Source organism: Myotis lucifugus, unplaced genomic scaffold (genome assembly GCF_000147115.1).
Source record: "Myotis lucifugus unplaced genomic scaffold, Myoluc2.0 scaffold_1, whole genome shotgun sequence".
NCBI classification, from domain to species: domain Eukaryota; kingdom Metazoa; phylum Chordata; class Mammalia; order Chiroptera; family Vespertilionidae; genus Myotis; species Myotis lucifugus.
The window spans coordinates 2,119,526-2,134,793 of NW_005871049.1; the positions used below are offsets into that span (position 1 = coordinate 2,119,526).

Sequence of the window (15,268 nt, forward strand, 5' to 3'; positions counted from 1 at the left end):
TGATGCATTAATTTTTTTTTTAAACAAATGTATTTCCAGGAAAAGGATTTAGAATGGGGGTTGGCAAACTATGTCCATGGAGCAAATCTGGCCTAGTATGGTTGGGAAAAAAATAAAATATTTCTTGACACATGAAGATTATATGAAATTCAAATATTAGTAACCATAAATAAAGTTTTTTTGGCACACAGTCATGCATGTTCATTTACATATTGTCTATTACTGGTTTTGTGCTATGTGGCAGAGTTGAGCTACATTCACTAGAGGTCTAGGGCCTGCAAATGCTAAAATATTTATTGTCTGGTCCTTTACAAAAAGGTGTGTTGACGCCTCTTCTAGGATGAATGTTTACCTTCAATTACATATCTTTGTTCTTACTTTAAAATCATGTATGTGTGTTTTCTTTGATTTTGGTTGTTATTTGTTATTTTGGTTTGTTTTTTGCTTTATGTTAAGAAACTTACTTGGGCCCTAACCGGTTTGGCTCAGTGGATAGAGCGTCGGCCTGCGGACTCAAGGGTCCCAGGTTCAATTCCGGTCAAGGGCATGTACCTTGGTTGCGGGCACATCCCCAGTGGGGAGTGTGCAGGAGGCAGCTGATCGATGTTTCTCTCTCATCGATGTTTCTAACTCTCTATCCCTCTCCTTTCCTCTCTGTAAAAAATCAATAAAGTATATTTTAAAAAAAGAAAAAAAGAAAAGAAACTTACTTGGGATTGGTCATAGGTTAGAGGTTAGACCAGATGGCAAGAAAGAATTATTGGCCTGCTGGTGTGGTTCAGTGGTTGAGTGTCCACCGATGAACCAGGAGGTCACAGTTTGATTCCCTATCAGGACACATGCCTGGATTTTGGGCTCGATCCCCAGAAGGGGTCATGCAGGAGGTAGCCAGTCAATGGTTCTCTCATCATTGATATTTCTATCTCTCCCTCTCCCTTCCTCTCTGAAATCAATAAAATATATTTCTAAAAAGAAAAATTATCTAAACCAGTGGTCGCCAACCTTTCGGACCTCACAGACCACCAGTGGTCCACAGACCACTGGTTGGCAAGCACTGAATTCTAAACATACCTTTAGAGTAGGGTGAAACTTTTTTTAAAATATATTTTTATTGATTTCAGAGAGGAAAGGAGAGGGAAAGAAAGATGGAAACGTCAGTGATGAGAAAGAATCATTGATCGGCTGCCTCCTGCACGCCCCCTACTGGGTATCGAGCCCGCAACCCTGGCATGTGCCCTTGACCAGAATGGAACCTGGGACCCTTCAGTCTGCAGGCTGACGCTCTATCCACTGAGTTAAACCAGCTAGGGCAGGGTGAAACTTTTTTTGAGGGAGTTGTGTCAGGTAAAGATTCCTTGATTCAGGTGAATGTTCAAGTGCCCTATGTAGGACCTGGAGTCTCAGGTGATTAAGCTCAGACCTTCTCTTCTATTCCTATATAGAGCTTGATTTACTAGGTTTGTGGTTCCTGTTTGCATATGTTAAGAGTTTTAATGAGGTTTACAGTTTTTACCAGTATGTTGAAGAATCTGGCAGTGAGATGTTTGTCCTTTTAAGTTGTTACAGAGAACTGGATTGAGGACAATATATTTGTACAGATTGTAGACTTTATAATATTGTTAAAGAATAGAAGGCTCACAATATAGTGTTAGAAATGAAACCATTTGAGAATTTAGAGGATGGAAATAATTGATAATTATAGTAATTTCAGATTGATTAGAATTGGTAATCTAATACCTACCATGTGTAAAGGCTGCTAGGCTCTGTACTCGAACCCCTACATATATATTTTTTCTTTTTATTTATTGACTTTAAAGGGAGAAGAAGGGAGGAAGAGAGAGAGAAACATCGATTTGTTGTTCTACCCATTCATACTTTTATTGGTTGATGCTTGTATATGCCCTGCTTGGGGATCAAACCTGCAACCTTAGTGTATCAGGATGACACTCTAGCCAACTGAACTTTCCAGCCAGGTTGCATGTATTTATTCTCACAAGTCTGGCAAAGTATGTCTTGCAAGTAAAATAATTTATCAAAATCATGCAATTCCTAAATAGTCAAGTTTTATGTATGGAATGGGTTTCTGAAATTTGACTGTTCCCAAGTTAAGTAATACTAACTAGGGGAGACTCATAGTGTACAAATCCATCCTTATTATGAAATGACTATTTTTTTCTAAACGTTGTTGCTAGTATTTGTAAAAACTAGTGGCTTCAGTGTCACAGCAGCTATTTGACCTTTATGTTTTATCACACTGGATTTTCACTGGATTTTTCATTACTAGCACCACTACTGAATAAAATGCATGGGTAACATTATTGTCTATTAAAGAGATTTCAAATTATGATAGTAAATAGTAAAATATTCACATATAGAAATTTCAATTTACATATAGGAACATTCACATATAGCAACCTCAATATTACCCAGATACTTTCATGCCACTTAAGAGTGGCAGTTTATCACATAGCTAAAGTGGCACCACCATGTGGCAATAGCAAAAACTAGTTACAATTTACTTGGCCTATCAGCTCTGAAATTATGATTCTATTAAAATGACAGCCCGGCTGGTGTAGCTTAGCGGTTGAGCATCAATCGACCCAGGAATCAAGAGGCCACCAGTTAGATTCCTGATCAGGGCACATGCCTGGGTTGCGGGCTCGATCTCCTTTGGGGGGCGTGCAGGAGGCAGCCGATCAATGATGTTTCTCTTTCATCAATGTTTCTATCTCTCTCTCCCTCTCCCTTCCTCTCTCTCTAAAAAATCAATAAAAACATTTTAAAATTATTTTTATTTTAATTTTTTAATTATATGTTTTTTTTAATTTCAGAGAGGAAGGGAGAGGGAGAGAGAGATAGAAACATCAATGATGAGAGAGAATCGATTGGCTGCCTCCTGCACGCCCCCTACTGGGGACTGAGCCTAACCCAGACATGTGCCCTTGACTGGAATTAAACCTGGAACCCTTCAGTCCATAGGCGGACGCTCTATCCACTGAGCCAAACCAGCTAGGGCTAAAAACATTTTTTTTTAAATGACTTAAAAATTTTGTGGAGTTTATATTTTGTATGTTACATAAGGCTTTATTTTCTGTCAAACTGCCTAAATCTTTATTTCCTCCAAATTTTTTATTGTGGTAAAATACAGGTAACAAAATTTACTATCTTAACCATATTCAAGAGTTCAACAAATGCATTCATATTTTTTGTACTTATTGCCAGCATTCATCTCTAGAACATTTTTTATCTTGTAAAAATGAAACTCTACCCATTAAACAATAACTCTCATTCTCTCCTCTTGGCCCTTAGCAGCTCCTTCTTTTTGTCTCTAATTTTGATTCTCGAAGTACATTATTTAAGTGGAATCATACAGTATTTGTCTTTTTCTGACTGGCTTGCTTCATGTAACATAATATCTTCCAGGTTCATCCATGTTATAGCATGTTTCAGAATTTTCTTCCTTTTTAGGCTGAATAATATTCCATTATTTGTACCACATTTTGCTTATCTATTCGTCTGTCAATGGACATTTGATTTGCTTCCACATTTTCTGTTGTGAATAATGCTGCTAAATCTTGATGCTTCAAAATCATATGAAATGTGACATCCAACTTTAAGGAAAAGAAATCTCCCTTTTATAGGTCCCGAAATGTCTTGTGTTGACTTGTCTGGTGTACTATGTATAGTATGTGTTTCTTTGCCAGGTGAACCGTCCTATTGGCCGGGTACAGATCTTCACTGCAGACTTGTCTGAAATTCCCCGTTGCAACTGTAAAGCTACTGATGATAACCCCTGTGGGATAGACTCTGAGTGCATCAACCGCATGCTGCTTTATGAGTGCCACCCCACAGTATGTCCTGCCGGAGGACGCTGCCAAAACCAGTGCTTTACTAAGCGCCAGTACCCAGAGGTGGAGATTTTTCGCACATTACAGAGGGGCTGGGGTCTTCGAACAAAAACCGATATTAAAAAGGTGAAGAAAACTTCTTAATTTCCAATTTTTTTCTCATTAATTGCTTAATATGATTAATTCTTCTTGATGACTATGAGAAAATTGATCATAGAGGAAAATAACATAGTGTAGGGATAAACCTTGTTATTATTCATGCAAAACATATCCTTCTAGAATTTAGAGGCCTAAGAATAGGTATTCTTTATCTGTAACGTCCGTAGTATTGATCATGTTCATTGTGTGTGAGGATGAAAAAACAAGGGAAATTCAGAGATATTATGGCCTTATTTGCTTTTTTTCTTTCTGAAAATCTTATCACCTGTAAGTTAAGAGAGGATAGTGAGCACATCATTTAGAGGTGTAGATCACTTACTAATAAAGTTAAGTGTATTTTTACTGAGGGAAAATAGGTTTGGGTTCATAGAACACAAAGGAAAAGATGATTGTACCTTTTCTAATGAAAATGAAGTAATATCTTCAAACTTGGAAGGACCAGCAAGTTTCTAATAAATAGACAATAAATTGTATAGTTTTTGTGTAGAATAAATGTTATTTAACATTTTAATAAAATAAATCTTACTCTGATTACACTTTCTAAAGAATTTGACTGAATTTGTCTCTAAGAAAGGAAATTAATCTCGGTTGACCTATTTAGTCATTTGCTAAGACATTGTGCTGAGGATGCAGTGATCAACAAAGGAGACATGTGCCAGGTTTTCATAACGTCTACATTCCAGAGGGGGAGAGACATTGCAGAAATCATCACCCAGGGTGGAAGCAGAAAGGTTTCTGGAGGCATGTGGCAAAAGTCCTGAAACTTGCTTGTCTTTGAAAATATTTTAAGTTGAGACTTGGAAAATAAGTACTTACTGGTTTAGGTCAGCTGAGTGTTAAAGCATTGCATATAGAGGAGACAGCATGAGTGAGAGCCAGTGTGACTGTAGTGATTAAGTCAGGGGAACAGTGGTGTGAAATGGGGAAGGGCAGCAGGGCATGTTCTAAGAAAAAGGAACCTGCCTATATTAGGGAAACTGACTTAACTAAAGTATTTGGACAGGTAAAGGGGGATCGACTGTCTATTTCTTTAATATCAGATAGTTGAAGCATCATATTTGTTAGTTTCTTGAATAAACCTTTGTTAAGTGACTAGTTACATACACATGAATTGCTTTGGAAAATTTGTGGAGAATAATGAATATTATTTTCATTATTTTTTTAAAAATAAGGTGTACTTGACCCTGGCCTGTGTGTTCAGTGGTTAGCTCTCTCTCTCTCTCTCTCTCTCTCTCTCTCTCTCTCTCTTCGTCTCCCCCTTCCTCCCTTCCACTCTCTTTCAAAAAAAAAAATCAATGGAAACTATCCTCAGGTGAGGATCAATAAAAAATAAAATAAAAGTAAAGTGTACTTGTAAATACAGTTGTGTTTTTTGCCATTAAGTCAAGAGCTCTTTCTTGTTCTAGGGTGAATTTGTGAATGAGTATGTGGGTGAGCTAATAGATGAAGAAGAATGCAGAGCTCGAATCCGTTATGCCCAAGAACACGATATCACTAATTTCTATATGCTCACCCTTGACAAAGTAAGTAATGGATTGTGAAATTAGTGTTGTCTTAGCCATAGTGTTTGTAGGCATGTCATACACTACCTAAAATAGTGTCTTTCCCCCATGGTCGGGGGGGAAACCTCATGGTTGATCAGGGTTCTAAAGTAGGTAAGCTTACTCATTTTTGGCTATACATCCATGGCCAAAGGCAATACTGCTTTTACCCATTATTTTAGCTATGCAGTATAAGTTGGGGACTATATCTGTTAGTATTTTTCCTGTAGAATTAAAACTTGAAGCCAGAAAGGTTAAATAATAATTCTTTTATTTTACAGATTGAGAAACTGATTTGTTGCTATTTAATTAGAGCGTTGAGGCCATATAAATTGACAATGGAATTCAGCTTATGAACCCAAGTCAGCTTTTCAATTATAGGAATTTTCTGATGAGTTTCATTTCATCAGTGCCTAGAATTATATTTGGAACTATTCCTAATGCTAGCATTATAATGGATTTATTTTATGTGTATCTGAGCTTCCTCTTTGTACCTGAATATTAGGTTCTACTAGCCCCCCTCCCCCCCAAACCCCCGTCTTCCACATAGGATTCTTCCCTGGTGTGAAACTTCGTGAACATTTCGTTTTTATCAAGTTGTATCCTTATGGTTTGTGAGATCCTCACCTCCAGGTGTTCTCATCTTTGTTTGAAATGGGTCTCAATATCAGTATTAGAGTCTCCTTAGGTGATTTCTGATGGACTACCTAATTTAGTGGATGGGGCAAGCTGCTGCTTTTAGGTCCTCAAACTTCAGCATATTATCAGAATCACCTAACAGGCTTATTATAGCACAGATTGCTGGGCCTCACCTCATAGTTTCTGCAAATTCCCAGGTAGTTATGCTGATCCAACAAGTACACTTTAAGAAATCACTCTTCTGAAGGCCGGAATGGCTCTGGGTGAGCGTCAACCTGTGAACCAGGAGGTCAGGGTTTGATTCCCGGTCAGGGCACATGTCTGGGTTGCAGGTTCCATCCCCAGTAGGGGGCATGCTGGAGGCAGTCGATCAGTGAGTCTCTCTCATCATTGATGTTTCTATCTCTCCTCCCTCTCCCTTCCTCTCTGAAATCAATAAAAATATATGTATTTAAAAAAAGAATCACTCTTCTGGGAGATTCAAACTAAGAATAGGAACCTCTAGTATGTTAAAATTCTCAGAAAGTAATGAGCAGTATCCGTTGGAATTCTAGGATCGGATCATTGATGCTGGTCCCAAAGGAAACTATGCTCGGTTCATGAATCACTGCTGCCAGCCCAACTGTGAAACACAGAAGTGGTCTGTGAATGGAGACACCCGTGTTGGCCTTTTTGCCCTGAGTGACATTAAAGCAGGTAAGAATCACCTAAGAATTATGGAGCTAAGAACGGAATTTCAGATTTTATCATCTTAAAATCCCATATGTCCTATGATCTAAAACGAGGTTTGCAAACTCCTGAGGATATATGTAAAAGATTTTCCAGGTGGTACTTGGCATGGATTTTTTTTGTTGGTGGGGGTGTGATAAAATATACATAACATAAAATTTACCATTTTTAAGTGGCATTAAATCCATTGACACTGTTGTACAATCATCACCACCATCCATCTTCATAACTCGTCATTTTCTCCAAGTGAAACTCTATACCCATTAAACACTAACTCTCCATTCTCCCCTCCCCTAGCAACCACCATTTCCACTTTCTGTCTCTGGATTTGACTGCTCTAAGAACCTCATATAAGGGGAATTATATAGGATTTGTTTTTTTTTTGTGACTGACTCATTTCATTTTACTTAGTGTCTTCAAGCTTTGTGTATGGGTGATTTTAAAAGCATAAATTTCCAAACCTTTTATATGAAAACTAGAGGCTCAATGCACGAAATTCGTGCAGGAGTAGGCCTTCCTTTTCCCGGCTGCTGGCACCAGCTTCCCTCTGGCACCTGGGACCCAGGCTTTCCTCCAGCCACCAGCAGGCACCCGGGAACTGGGCTTCCCTTGCAGCCCCGGCTTCGTCCAGAAGGTCATCCGGTCTAATTAGCATATTATGCTTTTATTATTATAGATTGGTCTGCCTTAGAAAGCACCAGCAATCCATGGCTCCTTTCTTACCACCCCTTTCACAGTCGGGCCCGTACCACGCGGCCCCCCCCCCCCCCCCCCCCCGGCAAAAAAAACCAAAAACCCAAATATCCTTTTCTCTATAATTTAAATACACTGCCTAGGAGTTGTTTTGGCTTTTCAGAATTTTAAAGGTTCTGACAATTTTCATATTTCAAAAACTCAGCCATTAGTTCTTTTCTCCTGTGTTGCACACTTAAAGTATTAACTGAGGAAGGTAACAAAACTCAGTTGTCACTGTGCACTGTGCTCTGCTCTGTGATGCTGCTTTTTAAAATGATGACTTGTATCAAGTTTTTTGAATAGATGGCTTCAGAATAAATTGGATAAATTGCTACTTTGTAACTGGAATTATAAAGTGAATACAATAACAGCTACCATTTATCAGATGCCAGATACTGTTCCAAGCATGTTACCTAATATAATCTTTGCAAAGGTGCTATAAAGTATGTGGTATCATACCTATGTTACTTGGATTTTTGGGTTTCACTCCTCTCTCATTCTTTTCTTCATTTTTCTCTCTAACCACCCCAGGATGGGGGAGGGTGGGTATGGTTCCTCTGTATTAATTACTCGGATGTTACTCAGTTATATGACTTTAGTTCTTATATCTGACCTGACTGCTTTCTCTACCACATTTGTACTCAGAACTTTAGTCTCCATGGGGATGGTTTCCTCTGCCATATCTAGCTACAAATTTCCTCTTCTCTCTTCTCCTGTATCAGCTCAGGTAGCGTGTGTAGCAATTCATAGATTTTCTTGTCCTCACTTGACTTCCAGTCTGTATGGGTGTGATGGGAAAATGAGACAGAATGTGCTGAGTGCCATGCAGAGTGCCTGTAGGAACTGCAGCCTTGGCAAATGGAATTAGAATTTTTCAGCCTGCTCTTCTCCTTACTCATCCAACTTCTTGAGCTCTTCACATACCTCTTATTTTCTGCCTCCCATGTGTGTGATATACTCCCTTCGCCATCCCCAATGAGTTCAGACCTCTCAAGGATTATTGTACGTTGGACTCTTCTAGAATGTTATAAACTTTCCTTTATGTGCACTGATACATTCTGATTTATCCACTTATGTGCTTATGTTTACACAGTGGATGCTGAATGAGCAGATTATTTCAAGGATCTTGCTTATCCTATACTTATGTATAGCGTTGAGTTGCATTATAAGCACATAAAATTTATGAAAATTGAGTTATATACTTTTAAATGGTTTAATAAGAATAGTGTGATAGAATTACCCATTATTTAGTCCAGTAAATTCACAGTGGGTGTGAGAGGGGAAACATGACTCTGTTGATACCTTGGTCAATCTCAGTTCCTGCAGGTTCCTTGCATTGTGAGCCTTTCACCGGGCTATCAGTGGTTTTAGTATTCAGACCATTTTGTACCCCTAAATATAAGCTAGCTGCTTAAAAAGCTAGCTGCAAATAAATAATCTATTTCTAATATTAGATGAAAAACTGTATTGATTAGACTCACTGGTAGATGAGTCAGTCTGCAATGTGAAATTTAAGATTTGAGAATTTTGACTGAATGACGGTCATCTAAGCCATTACCCATGCCCAGAGACAACCTCTTGGTATACGTATATAAGATTCTTGTATTTGTTAGGCCTTTGCTAATGTGTTTGGAGTTTGAGTGTGTATTATTTGCTTTCTTGGTTTTGATGACATGCACAACAGAAAGGAGCCTTTTCCTACCTTAAAATCTATTTGTACATCTCTTTTTAAAGGTTTACAAATTATTGCTATGTGTATTATGTCATATTCTCTCAACAAGCCTGTGTGAGGTTGCTATTTCTCCATTTAATGGATATACTCAGGGCCCAAATCACTCAGATCATTCAAATCACTCAAACTTCAGCATATTATCAGAATCACCTAACAGGCTTATTATAGCACAGATTGCTGGGCCTCACCTCATAGTTTCTGCAAATTCCCAGGTAGTTATGCTGATCCAACAAGTACACTTTAAGAATCACTCTTCTGAAGGCCGGAATGGCTTTTGGTTTTGATGACATGCACAACAGAAAGGAGCCTTTTCCTACCTTAAAATCTATTTGTACATCTCTTTTTAAAGGTTTACAAATTATTGCTATGTGTATTATGTCATATTCTCTCAACAAGAGAATGGGATGTAAAGCCAGGACTTTAGGTCTGTGGTCTAGAGTTCTCTCATATTATTCTATACTGAGATGTCTTTCCCTTGAGTGCTGCCAGGTGCTCACCTTGGCACAAACAGGTTTTCTTCATACCTGCATTCTCAATGCCTGGCACATCAATGTAAGTTGTTGTCTGTTTGTTTTTGGTAATGAATTAATATACTAGTATTTTGGAACTGAATGGTTAGAAAACAAATTTAGAAAACCAACTTGGGGTATTAACACTTCTATAGTATAACTTAGTTTAAATATTACTTGTTAAGCCATTTAAGTTTTTCTCTTATTAAGTTGTATTAGATGATTAATAATGTTACAGGATTAGAATTTATTAATATTTTATTAATATAGTGGGATTTGTAGTTAATTTTAAATGTATTTTATTGATTTCAGAGAGGATAGGAGAGGGATAGAGAGATAGAAACATCAATGATGAGAGAGCATCATTGATCAGCTGCACACACCCCCACTGGGGATCGAGCCCACAACCCAGGCATGTGCCTGACTAGGACTCGAACCATGACGTCTTGGTTCATAAGTCAACACTCAACCACTGAGCCACGGCAGCTGGGCTAATTTTTTATTCTTTTAAAAATTAATAATTTCTCTTAGAAGTCAATATACTTTTTGTAATTAATACAGAAATAACGTAATTAATACCATAGATATTAATCTTTTCATGGTCTCTTATGCAGGCACTGAACTTACCTTCAACTACAACCTAGAATGTCTTGGGAATGGAAAGACTGTTTGCAAATGTGGAGCCCCAAACTGCAGCGGCTTTTTGGGTGTAAGGCCAAAGGTACCTTCTAAACATTTGCATCGGGAATAGTGGTGTGGTCCTCCCGCCCTATCCAGGGCAGGGCTGAGTCTTTATTTTAAGATGTCTCTTTGAAATAATGACAGAGAATAGTTGTCCTGGTCAATGGCAATTTGCTAAGTAAGCATTCTGATTATCAGTTTGGTGATGCAGGAGAGTATCTTTGAGTACTGTTGGAGTGTTTTAAACAATCTGACTTATAACTAGGGATGCCTTTTTAACTAAGATAGGAAATCTTAAAGTGGGTTATTTGCCACATTTTTATTGGTCTCAGCTGATCTTACTCATATTTCCTAATAAGCTACTTATATAATACTGTCAGTAAACATAAAATCCTTAATCTTATCATTGTAACAAAGTATAAACATTGTTGTGAGTTCCTAGTATTTTATATGTGCTCTTTAACTGAATTATAATTCTATAACTGTTAAGAATTGTCTATAAGTCTGCAACCTACTTTTCTTAAATATTATAAAAAACTCTCCTTGCTGTTACATAGTCTTTTCTTTTTTCTTTTTTCTTTTTTTTTCTTTTTTTAAATATATTTTATTGATTTTTTACAGAGAGGAATGGAGAGGGATAGGGAGTTAGAAACATCAATGAGAGAGAAACATCGATCAGCTGCCTCCTGCACACTCCCCACTGGAGATGTGCCCGCAATCAAGGTACATGCCCTTGACTGGAATCGAACCCGGGATCCTTGAGTCCGCAGGCCGATGCTCTATCCACTGAGCCAAACCGGTCAGGGCTACATAGTCTTTTCAATCATCATTTTTAGTGACTGTTAAATTTTTTATATAATGGGTGGACCATAATAGTTGAACATCTGGAAACTGCTAGATATCTCTCTCATAAGTAACAGCACACTGAAAATTTATGTTTAATTTTGATGCATAGTAGATTATACAGTGACTCTAGTTGGGTATTTCCATATTGGATTTTGGATTATGAAGTCAATATTAAGAACTAAAAAATTCAAATTAGTATAGAAACCCATAACTAAAGAGAATAATCTGTTTGAGCAGTTACACATGAAGATAAAGAGTATCCAGTAATTATTTTATTAAGGAGAATTATTTTTATATTATGTTGGATTTTGTTTAGTTGGTTTGGTTAAATGGTCTTGTTCCTTCAGATGCCCAGTGAATTAAAATTAAAATATAACTGAGTTTAACCCCAATTTAATGATGTTACATGAACTGGGAATGATAGTTTCTGCATCCTTAAGGTCAAGGTAGCGTTTCACACATGAATCAGTAATAGAGAAATTCAAGAGCAGAAGCTTATGAAAACCACCAGGTTTGATGACCAAGAATGGGAGCACAGAGGAGACCTGCTGTGCTAGGATCTGTCTTGAGTGGCAGACAGAATTTGACTTAAATAAAAATGCAGCCGTAACCGGTTTGGCTCAGTGGATAGAGTGTCCGCTTTCGGACTCAAAGGTCCCAGGTTCAATTCTGGTCAAGGGCATGTACCTTGGTTGCGGGCACATAACCAGTGGGGAGTGTGCAGGAGGCAGTTGATTGATGTTTCTAACTCTCTATCCCTCTCCTCTCCCTTCCTCTCTGTAAAAAATCAATAAAATATATTTAAAAATAAAAATAAAAATGCATAGCTTGTTGAGGCCAAGGACCATGAACTAGATTTTTTGTGTCTTCCAAGCACATGGCTCATACTAAGTGCTCAGTGAAGGTTTGTTGAATAAACTAAGAAATGTGTATGCACACACAAACACACAAAGAAGTCTTCCTTAGTTATAAAATTAATGTAAAAATAAAACTTAGAAAAAGGTGACCTTTAACACCAGCCTGTGTGTCAACAAAAAGAATGTATCTCTTTAATTTCATTCAGGTAGCAGGGGTAGTTGGTACAAAAGTTAATTAATACAACCACTTACTGGGTACCTTACTATAACACTGTGATGTGTTAGGTGCCTTTTCTGCATTTTCTCTTACATATACAACAGTCTATAAGGACTGTCTCTTCCCAGAAGAGAGACTGAGGCTCAGAGAGAATAGTTAACCTGGTCAAGATCATACAACTAATGTGTCGACAGAATGCTGACTGCTCAATATTTGACCTCTAGAATCAACCCATTGCCACAGAAGAAAAGTCAAAGAAATTCAAGAAGAAGCAACAGGGGAAGCGAAGGAGCCAGGGTGAAATCACAAAGGAGCGAGAGGATGAGTGTTTCAGCTGTGGGGATGCTGGCCAGCTCGTCTCCTGTAAGAAGCCAGGCTGCCCAAAAGTTTACCATGCAGACTGTCTCAATCTAACCAAGCGACCAGCAGGTTGGTGCCAAAATCTGTTTAGAATGTTCCTTGTTCTCAGCCAGAATTCTCAAAGCCCTTTGGTCTTCCCATCCATTCCATGCATAGTATTGAGGGGATTTGGGTCCATGTTCTTAATCTAACAACCCATAAAGATGAGACCTTTTCACCTTCCCATGATGTAGATAAGGAAACTCAGAATCAAGTTTGGTGAGATGATTTGTCTCATTAGAACATATAGATGTAGGAGCTGGATTGAAAGCCAGGTTTTCTGACTGAACCGCGTCCAGCACAGCCAGTGGTGAACCTGAGGAGGGCGGTGAAGGATTAAAGAAAATAGACAAGAGAATATATTTGGGGCCAGGTGGATCATTGCGCCTGGATGAGGCCAGTGACAAAGCCTGTAAGCCAAATCTTTATTTTATAGTCAGATCACACAAAGCAAAACAAGGGAGTAGTCAAGATGTTTAAAATGTTCTTGTGAGTTCCAAATTTACTTCTTTCCTGTTGTTGCAATTTTTTGAACTCTATCAAGCTTTGTTTTGGCAGCACTTGCTGCACCTCCCGCAGCCAACATCCCTCAGCTACATAGGACTACAGGTTCGGACTATAAGGTTAAGCTTATATACAACCATAGCTTTTGGCTATAATTGTGCTGGGAGGGCTTTGCCCTCCAAGCTGGGACTTATATGTGGCTTTGCCACAAGAGGACTGTGCCCTCTCGTCAGTCCGAGGCTTGAACCTGTCCAAACGCTGCAGCTGCTCTCCACATCTGACCTCAAGTTTACTAAAACATATTCCGTCTAAAGAAAGCAGTTGAGACAGAGTGGAGCTTTAGATCATTCTAATCAGTGAGGTGTGGACTGACACCCTTTTAGACCTCGTTACCACACTTCCCTCTGAAGGAGATGCAGATGTGTAAGTTAGATGAGAAAACTGCTTATGCAGATGTGGTACCCAGAAATTTGTGGTTGGAGAAGTCCACTAACCTTTGGGTGGTGATTTGGAATTAGCGGATTTTAGGGATTTGGACCTGCCATCTATTTTAAATTACAAAGATAAGAAACCAGTGGAAAGCCATTCTAGGTGAGAAGATTATACATCACTAGTGGCCTGTTTGCTGGAATTGCAGAAAGAACAACTATGGGGTGGGAGTGAGAGGAGTTACTATGGGGTGGGAGTGAGAGGAGTTTGTCCTTCAATATGTGGTTGCTAGGATAATGAAATAATAGAAAATGAGATAGTCTGGGGGCAGGCCATAACATTGACCTAACACTTCCAGGAAGTGGAAATGGGAAATTGTTTCAGAATCAATTACTCATGGCCAGGGCTGGCACAGGCTGTGATAGAACTGATCTGGCCTATGAGCCAGGAGCAAAGTCTAGCCAGCATAGTTTATTGGGAAGGAGCTGGGGAAGAAACACTGTCCTTGACAGAGACTCTCAGCTATCATGAAGTGGAGACAAATACACCTGAGGTTAGCTTTGGGTCTTTTCTATTGATTCTGTGTAGACAACACAGATAAAGTTTGTGCTACTTTCAAGACTTAAAATTGAGCAAAGGTAAGTCTGCTTTCTTTTTTTTTTTTTCACATTTGTATATCTGCTCCCACTTCCTACTAATAACCAAATCAGCAGGAGTTTAAATAGCTGAAATGTCCCCCTTAGAGTTGAATATTTTTTATTTTAAAATATATTTTTATTGACTTCAGAGAGGAAGGGGGAGAGAGAGATAGAAACATCAATGATGAGAATCACTGATCTGCTGCCTCCTGCATGCCCCTCACTGGGGATTGAGCCAGAATGTACCCTGACTGGGAATCAAACCTTGACCTCCTGGTTCATAGGTCGACACTCAATCACTGAGCCAGGCCGGTTGTGCTAGAGTAGAATATTTAAAGGCTGTATGGGACAAAAGGAGTTTGCAAAATATGAAAGTAATATCCTCATATTTTATCTAAGATAAGCATGTCAAACTCAAAGGCTGACACAGGCCAAATAAACAAGGTTTAAGTTTATGTGGGCCGCAAAAAAAAAAAAAGCTTCAGTTTTCATAGAAACGTAGGTTTATTTCAATAGAAACATGCTGAATACAAAGGGCTGAAATAAATGAGTAATCATTAACATAAAATAATAGAACGTTTTAATAAAAATTAATGTTTTTTTCTTGAACATTAACTTATCAGACACTGAATAACTGCACAAAATAATAAGTGTAACACAAATAAACCTATTTTTCTTGTTCTCCGAAAGCAAAATATTTCCTGTTGCGCACATTCAACAAGTCAATATAAGACTAATGATGTGGCAATCAGCTGCTAAAATATTCACTGCTAGTATTAGTGGAGTGAAATGTTGCGCCTGAGCG

General features: G+C 38.4%; 1 protein-coding gene across 7 annotated transcripts in view; it reads left to right on the forward strand.

The window, feature by feature from the left end:
* Positions 1 to 15,268, forward strand: part of NSD1 (nuclear receptor binding SET domain protein 1) — a 131,611-nt gene that overhangs the window by 109,512 nt on the left and 6,831 nt on the right. For all 7 annotated transcript variants that reach the window (XM_023753785.1, XM_006081608.3, XM_023753795.1 and 4 more), the window contains 5 exons: positions 3,705 to 3,974; positions 5,414 to 5,530; positions 6,742 to 6,883; positions 10,507 to 10,613; positions 12,718 to 12,922. In XM_023753785.1, the coding sequence (XP_023609553.1) occupies positions 3,705 to 3,974; positions 5,414 to 5,530; positions 6,742 to 6,883; positions 10,507 to 10,613; positions 12,718 to 12,922 (841 nt within the window). The remainder of the gene's footprint in view (positions 1 to 3,704; positions 3,975 to 5,413; positions 5,531 to 6,741; positions 6,884 to 10,506; positions 10,614 to 12,717; positions 12,923 to 15,268) is intronic.